The following is a 14164-nucleotide window of genomic DNA, read 5'->3' as shown; positions in this document are numbered from 1 at the left end:
CCTGTTCTTCAGAGATAAATGCATTTAATCTTTTCTAATTCTAGGTCTATTTGAATAAGTTAAAATGCTAATCCTTTTTCATTAATGTCTTAAGATAGTGGGTAGCATTCACAAGTTGTATAACAGTTACAACCATAATTTTTCTCCAAATTTTGGAATAATTATAATTTTTACTTTTAGTATTTGTTATTTTGTTATATATATATATATATATATATACATATATATATATATACGTATATATATATATATATGTGTGTGTGTGTGTGTGTGTTGTTTTTTGGTTTTTGGTTTTTGTTTTATGTGATACCGGGGATCGAACTGACAACTTTGTGCTTGCTTGCCAGACAGATGCTTACACTGGTGAACTGAATCCCTGGCTGTATATGTATTTATATACTTTATAGTATATATACTTTTTCACATAAATCTTTTTTTTTTTTTTTGAGACAGGGTCTCACTATACAGTTTAGGCTGGCCTCAAACTCAAGGTGATTCTCCTGCCGCAGCCTCCAGAGTGCTGGGATTATAGGCATAGGCTGCCACACCTGGCTCACACAAACTTTTGAAAACCTATTTTGGCTCCTTTTTTAAAATAAGAAAAGTAGTGACTCTTCTTTATCAAGGCAGAACCCATATTCACCTGTGTGACTGAGTTTTTGGTTCCTGTTCCTACACTGTGGTGTTTGTAAATGACCAGGCAGTTCTGAGAGTGTAGAAGAGATTTTATTCAGTGGCAAATGAACAGACGAGGTGAGCTCTCCCTATAAGCACATTCTCCAGCAGCTCTGGAGTCTGCATTTTTATAACTGTGGGTCATAAGATGGAAAGGCAAGCATGCTGTTCTCAGAGCTTTTCACAGAGAAGAAAGATTTCCAGGAAGGAAGGTAACCACTCTTTCTTTCCTAATTTGGGAATGTTCAAGCCTGACATGTGTGAGTAGGTGTGTATTTTTTTATTATTATTCTAATAAGGTTATATGGGTCCAAACCCTTCTGGAGTGACAACATGGTGTCGGAACCAGATGGAGGGCCAGATATATAGCTCAGTGGCACAGCACCCGCCTGGCATGCATGAGGTCCCGAGTTCAGTTCCTGCTACAAAAAACAACAACAAAAACAGATGCAGCAAATACAGAGAAACCCTTAATAGTCGGCAGTTTTGAGTATGTGTATCCAACATGCAGTCCAACAACATCTGTTAACCATTACAGCTGATATGACAACTGGCTGTCAGTAATTATGAGGTTTAGTCTGGTGACACCTGTGCTTTCCCTCAGCCGGACTTTTACTTGTATCTTGCTAAGCTTAATATTTATAGTTCATTCTTAACAATAGTTTTTTCTTTTTTATATAAAAGCCAATCAAGTGCTTATAGTATTAGGCTTTATAATGACTCTTTAGTGCAAAACCTAGTAGTATGCTACAATACATTTTTTTTTTTTTTGCGTTTTTCGTTTTTATCGGTACCAGGGATTGAGCTCACGACTGCCTGCTTGCAAGGCAGGCGCTTATGCCGCTGAGCTAAATCCCCAGCCCCAACAATACATTTTCTTAATGCTTTTATTGTTTTTCCTGTGCTTATTTAAGAAGTATTTTTGTAGTATTAAAGTCAAGTTGATTCTTTCTTCCCTGCTAATGATAGAAAATCATGCCACAGTTAAAGTGTACATTATTTTGTAGATTATATAGGGTTTTTTTTTTAAACCTTTCTCACTTTCTTCTTTAACCAACCTCACTTTATTTTTTTTGCTTTCTGCACACAGTCTTCCCGTTCTTTGTGTGACACACAGAGAAGCTTCGGTTACCTTCCTGTGGTGTAGGCATTCCTTTTGGAGCTGAGTGGCTCTTTGTGTAATTTAAACAAAATTGCTTTCTGATTTTTGGATAGCTTCTATTCTGGGCTTATATTTATTGGACGTTGGGTAAATTACATTTTTTCTTAAGACTACATCTTTTGATTGCTTACCCTTTTGTTTTGCTAAAATACATCCTAAAGAAATTTGCTTTCAAAAGTTATGCAGATGGTAATTTTGTTTTTGAATGTTTCTTTGCTGATGTATTGCTATCTGCTGTTATGATTGATTGCTTGGTCACATACAGAATCAAAACCGTGTGCCTCGGACTATTTTAAGGCTTTGCTTTTTTCTAACTCCCACTGTTGCTGGTGAGAAGACAACCATTTCTCTCTGAAATGGTTAAAAAAAGTTTTTATCTAGTTATACTAGATACTTTTGGAAATTTATGGTGACCTGTTTAAGATACAAGTTTATTCTCTTGGTAACTAATTCATCCAACGGAGATAAGATACATATCCCAGTGTTTAGCATGTTTATTTATGCTTCTTGAAGTTACAAGCCTTTTTAACTTGAAATTACGTGTTTCCCTAAAATTATGGGGAATTTTCATTCTGTCTTTCATAATTTTGTCTCCTTTTTTTTTCTATTTTTGAAAACTCTTGTAAAGTAATTTGTGGCTTGATCCGTAGATCTGTTATTTTGTTCTGAGATATTCATCTATTTGCCTTTTTGCTACATGTTCTGAGCCATTGTGTGATCTTTGTTTTCCAGTGCTTCTGTTTATTATGGCAGTCATGTAATTTCCAGTTTTTTATCTTTGTTTCGCTGGCAGTCTCTAAATTTTTATGAGACGAAACTTACACAAATTTTAAATGCACTAACTACAAGTGACAATTCAGTGAGTTTTGATGTGTGTGTTTACACTTTAGCAGCACCCTAATAAACATACACTAATAAATATATACTACTATAAATAAAAGTTTCTCTCTCCCTGGCTGCTCAATTCCTCCTTCTCCACCCTAAGGACTACCTTCTGATTTCACTGCTTTTAGAACTATAGTTCTGGGGTATGTTTAAGGGAGCCATATAATATTTACTCTCTTATGTTAGCTTCTTTCATAAATGTAATGTTTTTGAGATGTATTTCTATTTTGGCATGTTTGTTCCTTGTTTGTGGTTGGGTAACATTGCAGAGTATTGGAATGCCAAAACTTGTTTATCCGTTCTGTTACTCAATTGTGTATCATCTGTATCACTGCCTCAATTTTGTAGAGAATGGCGGAAACTCCTAACCTTGCATGCAAGGGGATTCATATCAGAAAGCCTAGGGCAGCTTTGTTCCTAATATCTCCAAGCCAGAGATGACTTAAATGTCCAATCACATTTTTATGAATAAAGGTTTCTTTTTTTTTTTTTTTTTTTTTTGGTTAAATGCCATATAGAAGTTGGGATATTTTTTACTTTAGAAAAGTTTTCCAGGGTTCTGTTTCCTTTAATGTTTCCACCAGCATTATATCAGAACTCCAGATCCACATTCTCTTCAACATGTGTTATTACCGGTCATTTTAACTTTAGCTCCTCTGGTGAAAGCAAAAAACATCTTTCTGTGACTTTAATTTGCCCTTTTCTGATCTTTCTTATGTGAATGATCTTATGAATAGTAGGAGTTTCTACAGGAATATAATAGCAAGACTATTAAATTGTTAAAGCGATTATACTAATTTATACGCCTAGTTACAGTGAGTGTATGATCCAGTTTCTTAACTTTTGAAATTTCTTATGTTAATTTTTACAAGCTAGTGCATGTCAATTTTCATGTGGTTTTAGTGAGCAATTCTTTTGCTTATTGAGGTTATTTGTCTTCTCATGTATTCATCATTCCTTTTAATTCTTCTGTGAAATTTTTTCTGTAACCTGTTTTATGGAGTGGGTACCATATTTTCTCAAATCTGTCTAAATGTATGTTGGATTTTTTCCAAAAATTATTTCAATTTGCTCCAAAGCCAGAATTTGGAGGACTTATTTCATTCTTTAAACTTTGTAGTGTAGTCTCTCCTAAACCATCTGGTGATCCTCCTACAGTTTATTATTTACTAGTCAAGGAAAGCTTTCTGAGAGCTTTCTGTGTGGAAATCCGTGTTAACTGGCACTCTTGTGGCTCTGCACATAGCCCAGACTTAACTGTGATACTGCAAAGTCAAGACGCAAGAGGAGGTTTTGCCCTCCTCAACTAGTGCCTGAACCAGCTAGTAGTATAATTTTAAACAAAAAACATTTGGTGTTTTTTTGCTTGTGCCCGTTTATTTGCTTGTTTTTCTCGGAGGGTAAATTATTGCCTGTTGAGTAGCTGGGGGCAAAGCTGATTCTGTACTTTTCAGCGTTTCAGCTCCCCCTCCTGAGTGCTGGTCACCGTGGTTCCGACCTTCTTCCAATCCAAAGAGGCCCAGCCAGCGCCTCTTGTAGTGCTTCTTTTTTCCTACTTCTTCTAACAGTACTCTCCCTTAAGCATTCCTCTTTATAGTGTTTTCTTAAAATCTTTCCTCACCTTAATAGTAGGTTATCCAAGTGTTTTTTGGTATGAAAGTGCAGTGACACACTTGATCTGTTCTACAATCTTTGAGGTGTCATTGAACATGAAGTGTTTTAACTTTTATCTGTTGAAAACCTTTGAATTTGACTTAGAGCTACAATACACATTTACATTTGACTGTTTTATCCTCTGATACTGTATGGAAATTTTTAAACTTTCTTTTTTTTTTTTTTTTTACTGTAAAGTGTTCAGAATGGCAGCCTTCCAAGTTTCATATTAAATCTAAGAGGAGAAAATACCGCCCGAGTGTTTGATTAATGTATCATAAAATTCTCTCTTGTTTCCAGATTGTCTTAAAGAATTCAAGACTCCAAAAATGTTTCCCTTGAAAGATGCTGAAATGGGGGCCTTTACCTTCTTTGCCTCAGCTTTGCCACATGATGTTTGTGGAAGCAATGGACTTCCTCTCACCCCAAATTCCATCAAAATTTTAGGGCGCTTTCAAATCCTTAAGACAATAACTCATCCCAGACTGTGCCAATATGTGGATATTTCCAGGGGAAAGCATGGTGAGTTATTTGGATTTTTGGTGGTGGTGATTGTTGTTGTCTTTGTTTTCTTAGTTTGTCTTCTCTACTTTGTCATCAAGATTATAGATATACACTAAAAATACAACAGAGTCAGTATATACATGGTTTTTTTATGTTTGAAAATAATTTTGGCTAATTGTTCAAATAGAAAGTCGCTAATTTTTTAAAATAGTATTCTTTTCATGTAGGATTAAATTTACAAGGCTAAAATAGAAAAGTTGAACTTTATTGCTTAAAAGGCAGTGTTGCATTGCACAAATGTTTATTGTGTTTTTACTTGTGTAATTTTTCCACACCCATTAAAGTTGCTTATGGTGACAATACTTTTAATTATTTTAGGACCATTTTTGACAGTTTAATTGCAGACCAAGATTCCGTATCTTAAAGTTATATTAAATGAATTTCAGTAAAATGTATGTATTTCAAATAAAATAATTTAGAGGCATAAAAATCATATGTGAAAGCAAACTATATACTTGATGATATTCAACTATTCTTTTCCATAAAATATCAATTTTCTGTGTTTAACCTAGTATTAAAGATTCCCATAAATACAAACCGTATTGTTTTCAGAAAAGTAAGCTAAACCATACCTTGAAATTGGATTATTTCTCTCAAAAGTGTTTGTTCTGAGAGTATTTGTGTTTTATAGAAAAATTTTTGTAATGATACAATTAATGCCTCGTGTGGGCATTTATTTTCTATCAGGTAGTATTTTAATACGTTATACATATCTTAACTAAAAATCCTCATTACTACAAGATAGAAACTGTTATGTTTTCATTTTACAGATAAAGATGGAACACTATAGTAATCTGAAACATCTTATATTTTATTATTTGTTAAAAGATTATAAAAGCTGCTATATGTCTATAATAATACAACTAGCAACACTAATTGCATTATTTGTTGCCTTAAATATTTTAGAGCTCAACCATATACCTAATTCCCTGAATGTTTAGGTAGTATCAGGAAACAGTGAGAGACACAGGATAGAAACTGATAAAAAGAGATCATTGTCTAGCAGATGATGTAAATATTTGATTTTCATGTTCTTTGATATACATAAATATATTATGCATGTCTACTTATATTTCCTATATACATGAATATATGCTTATGGGAATATAACATGTGAATATATATATATATATATATATATACATATTAAAATATTTATGATTGCACTGTGGTCCGTTTTCTTTGCAAAATTAAATTTAATTGATTGAGTCAGCAAATACAGTAAATACTTACTATAGTTGGCCTGACCTATCACATGAGTGATTCCATATTGAGGCCTCAAGGAGCTCTCTCCATAGGAAACAAATTCAAAGGACAGAACTGATAGAAAACAAAGTTTGAAACATTTACAGAGATGCTGGTGAGATGAAGATTTTTTAGGAACTGCTCTTATGCATTGTGGCATTTCTCATATCCTATTTTGGCACACAGAGCCGCTATCCACTAAAGTTATGATACCTAATACATTCTTGCTTGATTCTATAGCTCTCCTTGTGCAAGATACCAATATTTGAAAATGAGCAAGTCAGGATCCTAATTTCCACATAAACCCCAGAAATAACAGAGATGAATAGAACCAGGATTATAGTACAGTAATAGTTGTATGATAAATGATATATAATGTCTTATGTTTTAAGAGTATAAAGGAAAGACTGATAAATTCTGCACTGAAAAATACTGATATTAAATTTCTATCTAAAAGTTTTGGTTGAATTAAGGGTCTTAGAATGGGGGGGGGTTCTGTTTGTGAAACTTTATTTCAAATAGTGCTACTGACCTAAAAGATTAATGGATTTTTGAAAGACATTTTGGGCTTTTATTTTTGAAATATTAATAAGAAACAAAATCTTAGTCTTCTTATTATTTTTTGTATTAAGAGAAGTTTTCATTTCTTTATTAACTATAATCCTTTTGCCAAAAAGAATTTGAGAAAAGTTGCAGACATCAGTGTAATATTTAATACCAGTTGAGGAGCCTTTATTCGAAAGTCCAAAACCTGAACTGCATTGGCACACAAAAGCCTTGGAACTTGGGAGCACTGTGGATTTCAGATTTTTGAACTAAAGATGATCGATTTATAAAGTCTATATACATAATCTGAAATCAAAAAACAGATTCAAAATACTGTCATCTCAGGGACTTTGGGTAAGGAATAATCACCTTATAAATATACATAAAAATGTGCAATACAAATGTAGGAGAATAAAAATTCTTTCTCTCCTGTGTTTTGTGTGGTAGCTGGAGGCCATGAATCAAATGATAAAAGACAAATTAGAGCGAACTCAAATTTAATAATTTATGAATGCAAGGGAGTTCACAAAAAATGTAACTCAGTGTGTCAGAATTGGGGGCTAAATGCCATGTTAACAAAGAGCCATGAAGTGCAGATAAAGGAAAAGGGTTTGGACTTCTGGGAAGGGGTAAGTTATTTTAAGATGGCTATGAAATGTATGATAATAAGAATTATTTGGTTAAGTTTGCTGAGTAGGTAAGAGTCAGTGTTTTATGATTTGGAGGGAGAACTCCTTCACAAATGGAGATTTTGGTCACCTTTACCTAGGGAAATTTATGTATACATAAATTTTATACGAAAAGGAGGAGACAGAAAATTACCTTAAGCACAAGGCAGTCCTTAAACCAAGTGGTGTATTTTGGGGTGGCATATTCTTTTCTCCTTTAGGGAGGAAAGAAAGTGTAAGATAAAAGTTTAATAATATTTTGAATGTATGTTTTTTTCCAGGCAGACTATAACTTCCTGTGTAAACTTCTATAGGTCAGGACAAAGAAGAAAATCCTGATGCTTCAATTACTTTTATAATCAGGCAACATACTGAGAAAGTAATTGCTGGTTATTAATCTGAATGTGGAAAAGTGATCCACTGTAGGTTTTATAATGTCCATACTCTATTGTCCACGTGAAGTATGGGAACATTGGTATAGAGACTTCTTGGCCTGAGGATCTGGGATCTCCTGTGTGTGTTTCTACGAGCCATGTTCTCAACACATATGGCTAAGTTTGCTGTATTGTTCTTTTCCTTGTTGATCTCTGAGCTGGGAGTTCTTTTGCTTACTGTCTCAAATTTTCTGTGGGTAAACATTAAGGAAACTTGACACTGGGATAAAAGCTCTTAACTCAAGTGCTACAGGGACCTATGAAGAGGTCTTAAAAGGTCTTTGACTCCCTTGAAATTGCAAATAGTGTGTGTAGATGTGTGCACATGCATTTTCTTGATGATAAATTTATAATTAGATCATTAGATTATTACAAAGAATTTCTGATTTAAAGGAAAACTTTAAAAGCACTGATATAACATATCAAAGATATGGAAAGATTATCTTCTTTAGCTAAAGGCGAACTTGAGACATTTTGATACAGGATTCTGACTTCCCAAAGTTGACTTGGCCTGTACCTAGTGTGGTAGCATAACACATACCTAGTTATGAAGAGGCTGCAGTCTGAACCCCTCTGTAGTCGTTTGCCTCTTACACACTGCAGAGAAGCTTCTTTCTTGTGGAGCAGTTGGGGTTCAAATTCAGTTCTCTGTCATCCTGAAGAAAGTGTAATGTCTCTAATTTACTTAAATATAACTCTAAAGACTAGTGGAAACTGTCCTTACGGTAGGCTGCAGATAGCTCCAGCCATTTGTCAAAGGCTCAGGAAAGAACTTTTGACAAGTTTTTTGTTGTAAAATAACTTTTTGGCCAGATGTGGTGGTACATGCCTGTAATGCCAGCTGGCCGGAGGCTGAAGTGGAAAGATTGCAAATTTAAGATCAGCCCGGACAATTTAGCAAGCCCCTGTCTCCCGATTGAAAAGTAAGAAGGGTGCAGGTGTGGCTCAGTGGTGGAGTGCTGGCCTAGTGTGCACAAAGGGTCTTGGGTTCAATCCTCAGTGCTGAAGGTTTTTTTTTAAAAAAAAATTTGCTAAAGTTATGTATTTGTCCCAAGATTTTAATGGCATAGATATTTTTAAATTACCAGGAATGTTTATGGGTGTGGTATGGGTATCTGTATATTATGTAGCAATTACTAGATAATTAGAGATATTGTCAGTTCCTGTGTGCTCAATAGTCCTCCCAGCTGTTACTCCAATCTAGTTATAAATAATAAAGAATTTCCAGTTGCAGGATTGGCCCAGTTCCAAAACTGTTCAGAGATTGGCAGTAGAGTGGATTATCATGATTATCCATGACTGGTGACCACATTTCGTTTTGCCTATTTCCTTGTGTGAATCTGTCTTCTCAAGCTCTTGCAGCACTGCTAGGTCTTAGGACTTCATTCCTAACTGGGCTTTATTTCTCCCCGTCTGGTATCTGTAAGCTTTTAGGGTTTCACTTGCTGTAATTGGCTTATTGTCTCTGACCAGGTTTTTCCTTCACCTCCTTCTCAGGATAATTGCTTCAGTAATCCTATTTCTTGAGCTCCTCCTATTCCTTCCTCTAGCTAAATAAGCCCCTGTAAATACTAAAATTAGGAACTGCCTTACAACAGAACCCCCTCTCAAGATCACTCTCTGTAAGTTCACTTATGAACCGTCTGGTTAATTATGTGTCAGATAGAAGCGTTCAGTATGTTCACGTCTTGGTGAGTGCAAAGCTAAAAGGCATAAGCAGGAGATGAAACAGTGCAGGGAGTGACCCACATGAAGCAGGGGACCAGTGGAGTTGGAGCCGTGAAGGCGTCCCCAGGAGGAGCAGCACAGGTGTTGCATTCGGGGCCGGTAGAATTCCCGTGGGGGAGCAGGCAGTGGCTGGACACGTCTCAGCATGCTCAGTCTGTGGCACACTCACTCAGTTAGAGGTCATAGTTCAAAAGGGCTGATGTGGACACATTTCTGGGCAAGTTCAGGTCAAGGCTATTAGAGCACACGTCGGAAGAGCAAAAATGGCAGACAGGGAGGCTTTTTGGCATGAAGTTCAGTAGAATAAGAAGATAAGCTTTCTCTAGGTAACTAAAGAGTCAGAACATCTCAGTGACCTTGACCTTGGCTGCTTTTTTTTTTTTAAATTAAAAATGTTTTGACTGAAAGAAAAACGGAAGTCTGCTTTAAAAGTACGTTAATGTAGGAGTTTGCCTGAAAGGGTGGCTGCTCACTGAGTGGCAAACAGAACTGATCCCCTTATCCATCGTGTTCCCTTCTGTTAATCCTCAGCCTTTGGAGCCAGCTCAGCTGTCTGGTTGGTCTCCTCAGACCTGTCCTTACACACACAGACACACACACACACACCACCCCGGCCCCCCACCCTGCTTCCTCCGCTAGCCCTGCCCCAGCCCTCTGCAGCGCTCTCTGCTGGGACAGCGTAGGTCATGGGTACGGAAAAGAAGTTCATACATTTTAAAGTCTGGCTTTGAGGAATGAAAATAAAAGTGACTGTTAGAAGCCTAGGGAGTTCTATTTCTTGTTTATGTTGGCTGTGTTCATTGCCCTAAAAATGTGTGTGCCTGAAGAGTAAATAACTGACCTGGAGGAAGTGATTGTAAAGTTCTGTGTGTTCCAAAACATTTTGATTGTGTCTCATTTGAAATTTTTAAGTGTGTACTCAACAACCTCCTCAGTGAAAAGCGTGTTTTTCTGAGTGATGTAATACCACCTGACTTTGGTTTGGGTCCACTTTCTTGTCCCCTCACAGAATTTTGATTTTGGTTCCCATTTTCCCTTTTATTCTGTTCTTGCCATGTATGCATTTATCTTGTCATTCTTGGTGCCTCCCTCCCTGGCCACTTCCTTCTTTGTAGCTGGCGTTACATGTGACATGTGGTCTGTTTTAGTAACATTATGTTTTCACATGTTAGGTTAGCTCAGAAGGCTCTTACTGTTTGCCATAGATCATTCAAAATTGATTCAAGATGGTATCTGTTTGCTAACTCAGCAGAATGCAGCAGTTAATCTCAAAAATAATAGGCATTTTATTAGAATTTGAAAACTGGATTTATTTTAAAATCAAGGAAAACAGCTTTAAAAGAAAAACGTAAAGTATGAAAATGCTTAGATTAACAAGTTTAATGTTTCTCTTTGGAACTTGAAATCTCAGCAGAAGCAGAGTAAAGATCATGAGTGGCAAAGAATCCCTTTTAGTTTGGTCTTGATTATTCAGAGACCTTTCAGTAATTGCTAGTAAAATCAGGAACTTGGATAGCTTTGAAATTCAAGCAGAGAATAAATAAAATTATTAAATACCTAAACGATGCTTAACACATTCACAATGGAGACGTAATTCATATCTGATTGCCAGGAGGCTTGACCCCTCTGGTGGTGCCTGAATGACTGTCCCTTTGGGCTGCTTTTTATTAATTCTATTAGTAAAAAGACAGATAAAGGTGATTAGATCTGTTTGTACCACCAGTGGGACAAGTCGCACAAGGGAACCATCGTGCATGTACCTCTGGTGGCTCAAGCCATGGGCTCATGTTAATGCTATATTTTTAGCATATATGTTTCAACTTACATGTTTGCACCAGGCTTGTCTCCAAGAAATAGGACCGATAGGAGATATTCAAGATTAATTGCTAGGTTTTGGCATGTGCAGTTATGGAGGTTGACTAGTTCATTTCAGAATCACATGACAGACGTTCAAGAAGGGCAAGCTGATTCCTCAGGCAAGACCTGAAGCTACATTCTTGGCACAGAATTTATTAATGCTCAGTTCTGCTTTAAGGTTCTTCAGCTGGTTATATCAGAATCGCCCAAATGACCTGGGACAGTCTTTGTTATATAAAGTAAACTGATTTTAAATTTTTTTATCTTTTACAAAATATCTTCACAGCAACATCTAGATCGCTGTTTTTGAGAAATCTGCACATTTGCCTACCCAAGTTGATTCGTAAACTGACCAGGAGAGTGTTCTAGTACCAGTAGTTTTTTTTTTTTTTTTTTTTAGTCATAATATTTTTCTTTGTTGACTCTATATTTTAAATACTTAGTTAGATTTTATGCTTTAAAGGTGATGAGCTAGTCTTTTTCATTGTGAAAAACAAAGAAATGATACAGTAACTATTGTAATGACCCTTCACATTAAGACACAATTCATCTTTTTTCTGAATTAAAAAAGATAATTTAAAAAATCATTCATTTATGCCTCCCCACTCAGCTTCTTTATTATATTTCATGAGAAACCTTCAGTTTGGTAGAATTAACTTAAAATATATGGTTCAGACTAGCGCACTGCATGGTGCTTGGCATTCATCAAATCTCTGTTAGAAAAAGATCATTTCATAGTTATTATATGCTCACCATACAGTCACATTTGCTTTTTATAAAGATTGCCACTGCATTGCTGATTTATATTTGGCATGTTATGATTCCCAAATAGTTGATTCTGTGAAACAATTGTTTTTATAACAAACAGAAGTTGTTGTGAAGCACGGGTCCAGAGTTTTTGCAGTGGAGACTGATGACCTGTGAGAAGCAAGTTTGTATGGGAAGCATCGTTTTGGTGCACACCCCGTGACCTCTGGGAGAAGCAGCGCTGTTCTGCCAGTGAAGGTGGCTCTGTAGCATTAAAACAAGTTCTTAAGAGGCGTGTAGATTCAAGACTTTGGAAAACTTTGGCTTATGATTTTCATTTCTAGATGAATCCTAACAGATTTTAATGTAATGTGCAAATACTATGGAAATGCTTTATAGATATACTTATGAATATACAAGTTAACATGATTAATGAATGAAACATGTACATTCTAATAAGCTGTTTTTTTATTTTAATATCAGTGCTATTGATATTACTATATCTAGTTTACAGCATGAGCTTGTAATTTTCTGTATAGGACAGATTTGTTTAGATAATAGCAATCATCATTTCTCATGGCTACATCATGGCTTTTCTCTAAATAAACATTTATAGTACATCCTTAAATGTTTTAGGTGACATTCAAGACACTCATAATGAAAATAATAGACAAAACCAGCACATCCCTGCCATCATAAAACATGCTATCTAACCGGGGAAGAAAGACCTTAAGTGTGTGTGGAAAGAATGGTGCAAAAGAAAGCACAGTGTAGAAAAGTGTGTCACAGGAAGAGCAAGTTGGTTTGGGGTTGAGAGAAGGCCTTGAGGAAGTCACTTGTAACTGAGGCCTGAAGCATGAATGCTAATAAAAGCTAATAGCGCTCACTCTTGCTAAGCACTGTTCTGTGTTCTTTATATATTAACTCATTTCCACCTTACAACAACCCTGTGGGGTAGACACTCCTGTTTTCTTCCTCTTGCAGAAGAGGAAACCAGCAAAGCAGTTAGCAAACTTGCCCCAGGTCACATAGCTAAGGGACATTGAAGGTGAGATCTGAGCCAGGAAAGTACATTACAGCATGGAAATTGGACGGAATGAGCAGGGAGGACCGTCTCAGGCAGTGGAGATCTGTGTGTGAGTACCCCGAGGCAGGAGGGGAAGCAGCTGAACGCCTGGAAGTAGCTAACTAATGACCAAATAACAGGTATTAAAAAAAAAGAGAAGCAGTTAGTTTATTCAGATGTATTACTATTTTGTCCCGTAGCCTACAATATTAAATACATTGGGAGGGAGGAAGAGTTTATATGATGAAAAGATTGTTGCATACTGCTATATGTGTGGCACACCTAGTGAGATAATACTGGCTTGGACCCAGACTGGGAGAGATGGAGCAAATTACACAGACTCTGGAAATAGATACAGTGGGTCTCTGTAGTTTTGAGAAAGGCAAGTGACTCAGGTTTCTACCTAGAGCAGCTGGCTGGGTAGTGGTGCTACAAGGGACAGACTTGAAGACAAATTTTGCTTAGTACTTAGTTTAGTACCTGAGTATAAGATGACTTTAATATTAATGCAAGAACTTGGCTATGAAAGCCTGCAGCTCGGAAGAAAATTCTAAGCTTGAGATAACATTTAGTGCAGTAGTTTTTTATCTTCGGGAGAGATGAGGAGAAAATGTAGTAAGAAGACCTAGACTCACAAGTGGAGGAACAGGCTGCACTTTTGTGTGGGTAGAGAAGGTGATGGTCCACAGAGGAGACTAAGGGCAGGAGCCATCTAGGGGCAGGAAAACTGACCAAATGCTGTAATGCGAGGAGCAAAGGAGTGCAACCTCTGTTTTGATTTTGAGTACAATTGTCTCCTTTTTTCTTTTAGAACTTCACAGATGCACTAAACTGCTTGGGATTCAAGTTTATTGAGTGAAAACTTGAACTTACATCAAATAGTTTTTTTTTCTTTTTGTTTTTACTTCTATTTTTTCCTCCTAAAGTATACTTT

At 36.2% G+C, this 14164-nt stretch overlaps 1 protein-coding gene across 3 annotated transcripts in view; it reads left to right on the top strand.

Moving 5' to 3' along the window:
* Positions 1 to 14164, top strand: part of Tbck (TBC1 domain containing kinase) — a 193713-nt gene that overhangs the window by 1073 nt on the left and 178476 nt on the right. For all 3 annotated transcript variants that reach the window (XM_013150594.3, XM_013150592.3, XM_013150593.3), the window contains exon 2: positions 4676 to 4897. In XM_013150594.3, coding sequence (XP_013006048.1) covers positions 4705 to 4897 — 193 coding nt within the window. In that variant the 5' untranslated portion in view covers positions 4676 to 4704. The remainder of the gene's footprint in view (positions 1 to 4675; positions 4898 to 14164) is intronic.

This window comes from Cavia porcellus, unplaced genomic scaffold, assembly GCF_034190915.1.
Source record: "Cavia porcellus strain 051 isolate PalLab524CR breed Dunkin Hartley unplaced genomic scaffold, mCavPor4.1 scaffold_14, whole genome shotgun sequence".
Lineage (NCBI taxonomy): Eukaryota > Metazoa > Chordata > Mammalia > Rodentia > Caviidae > Cavia > Cavia porcellus.
Note: the sequence above shows the minus strand (reverse complement) of the source record. Positions and strands in the feature narration are given on the sequence as shown.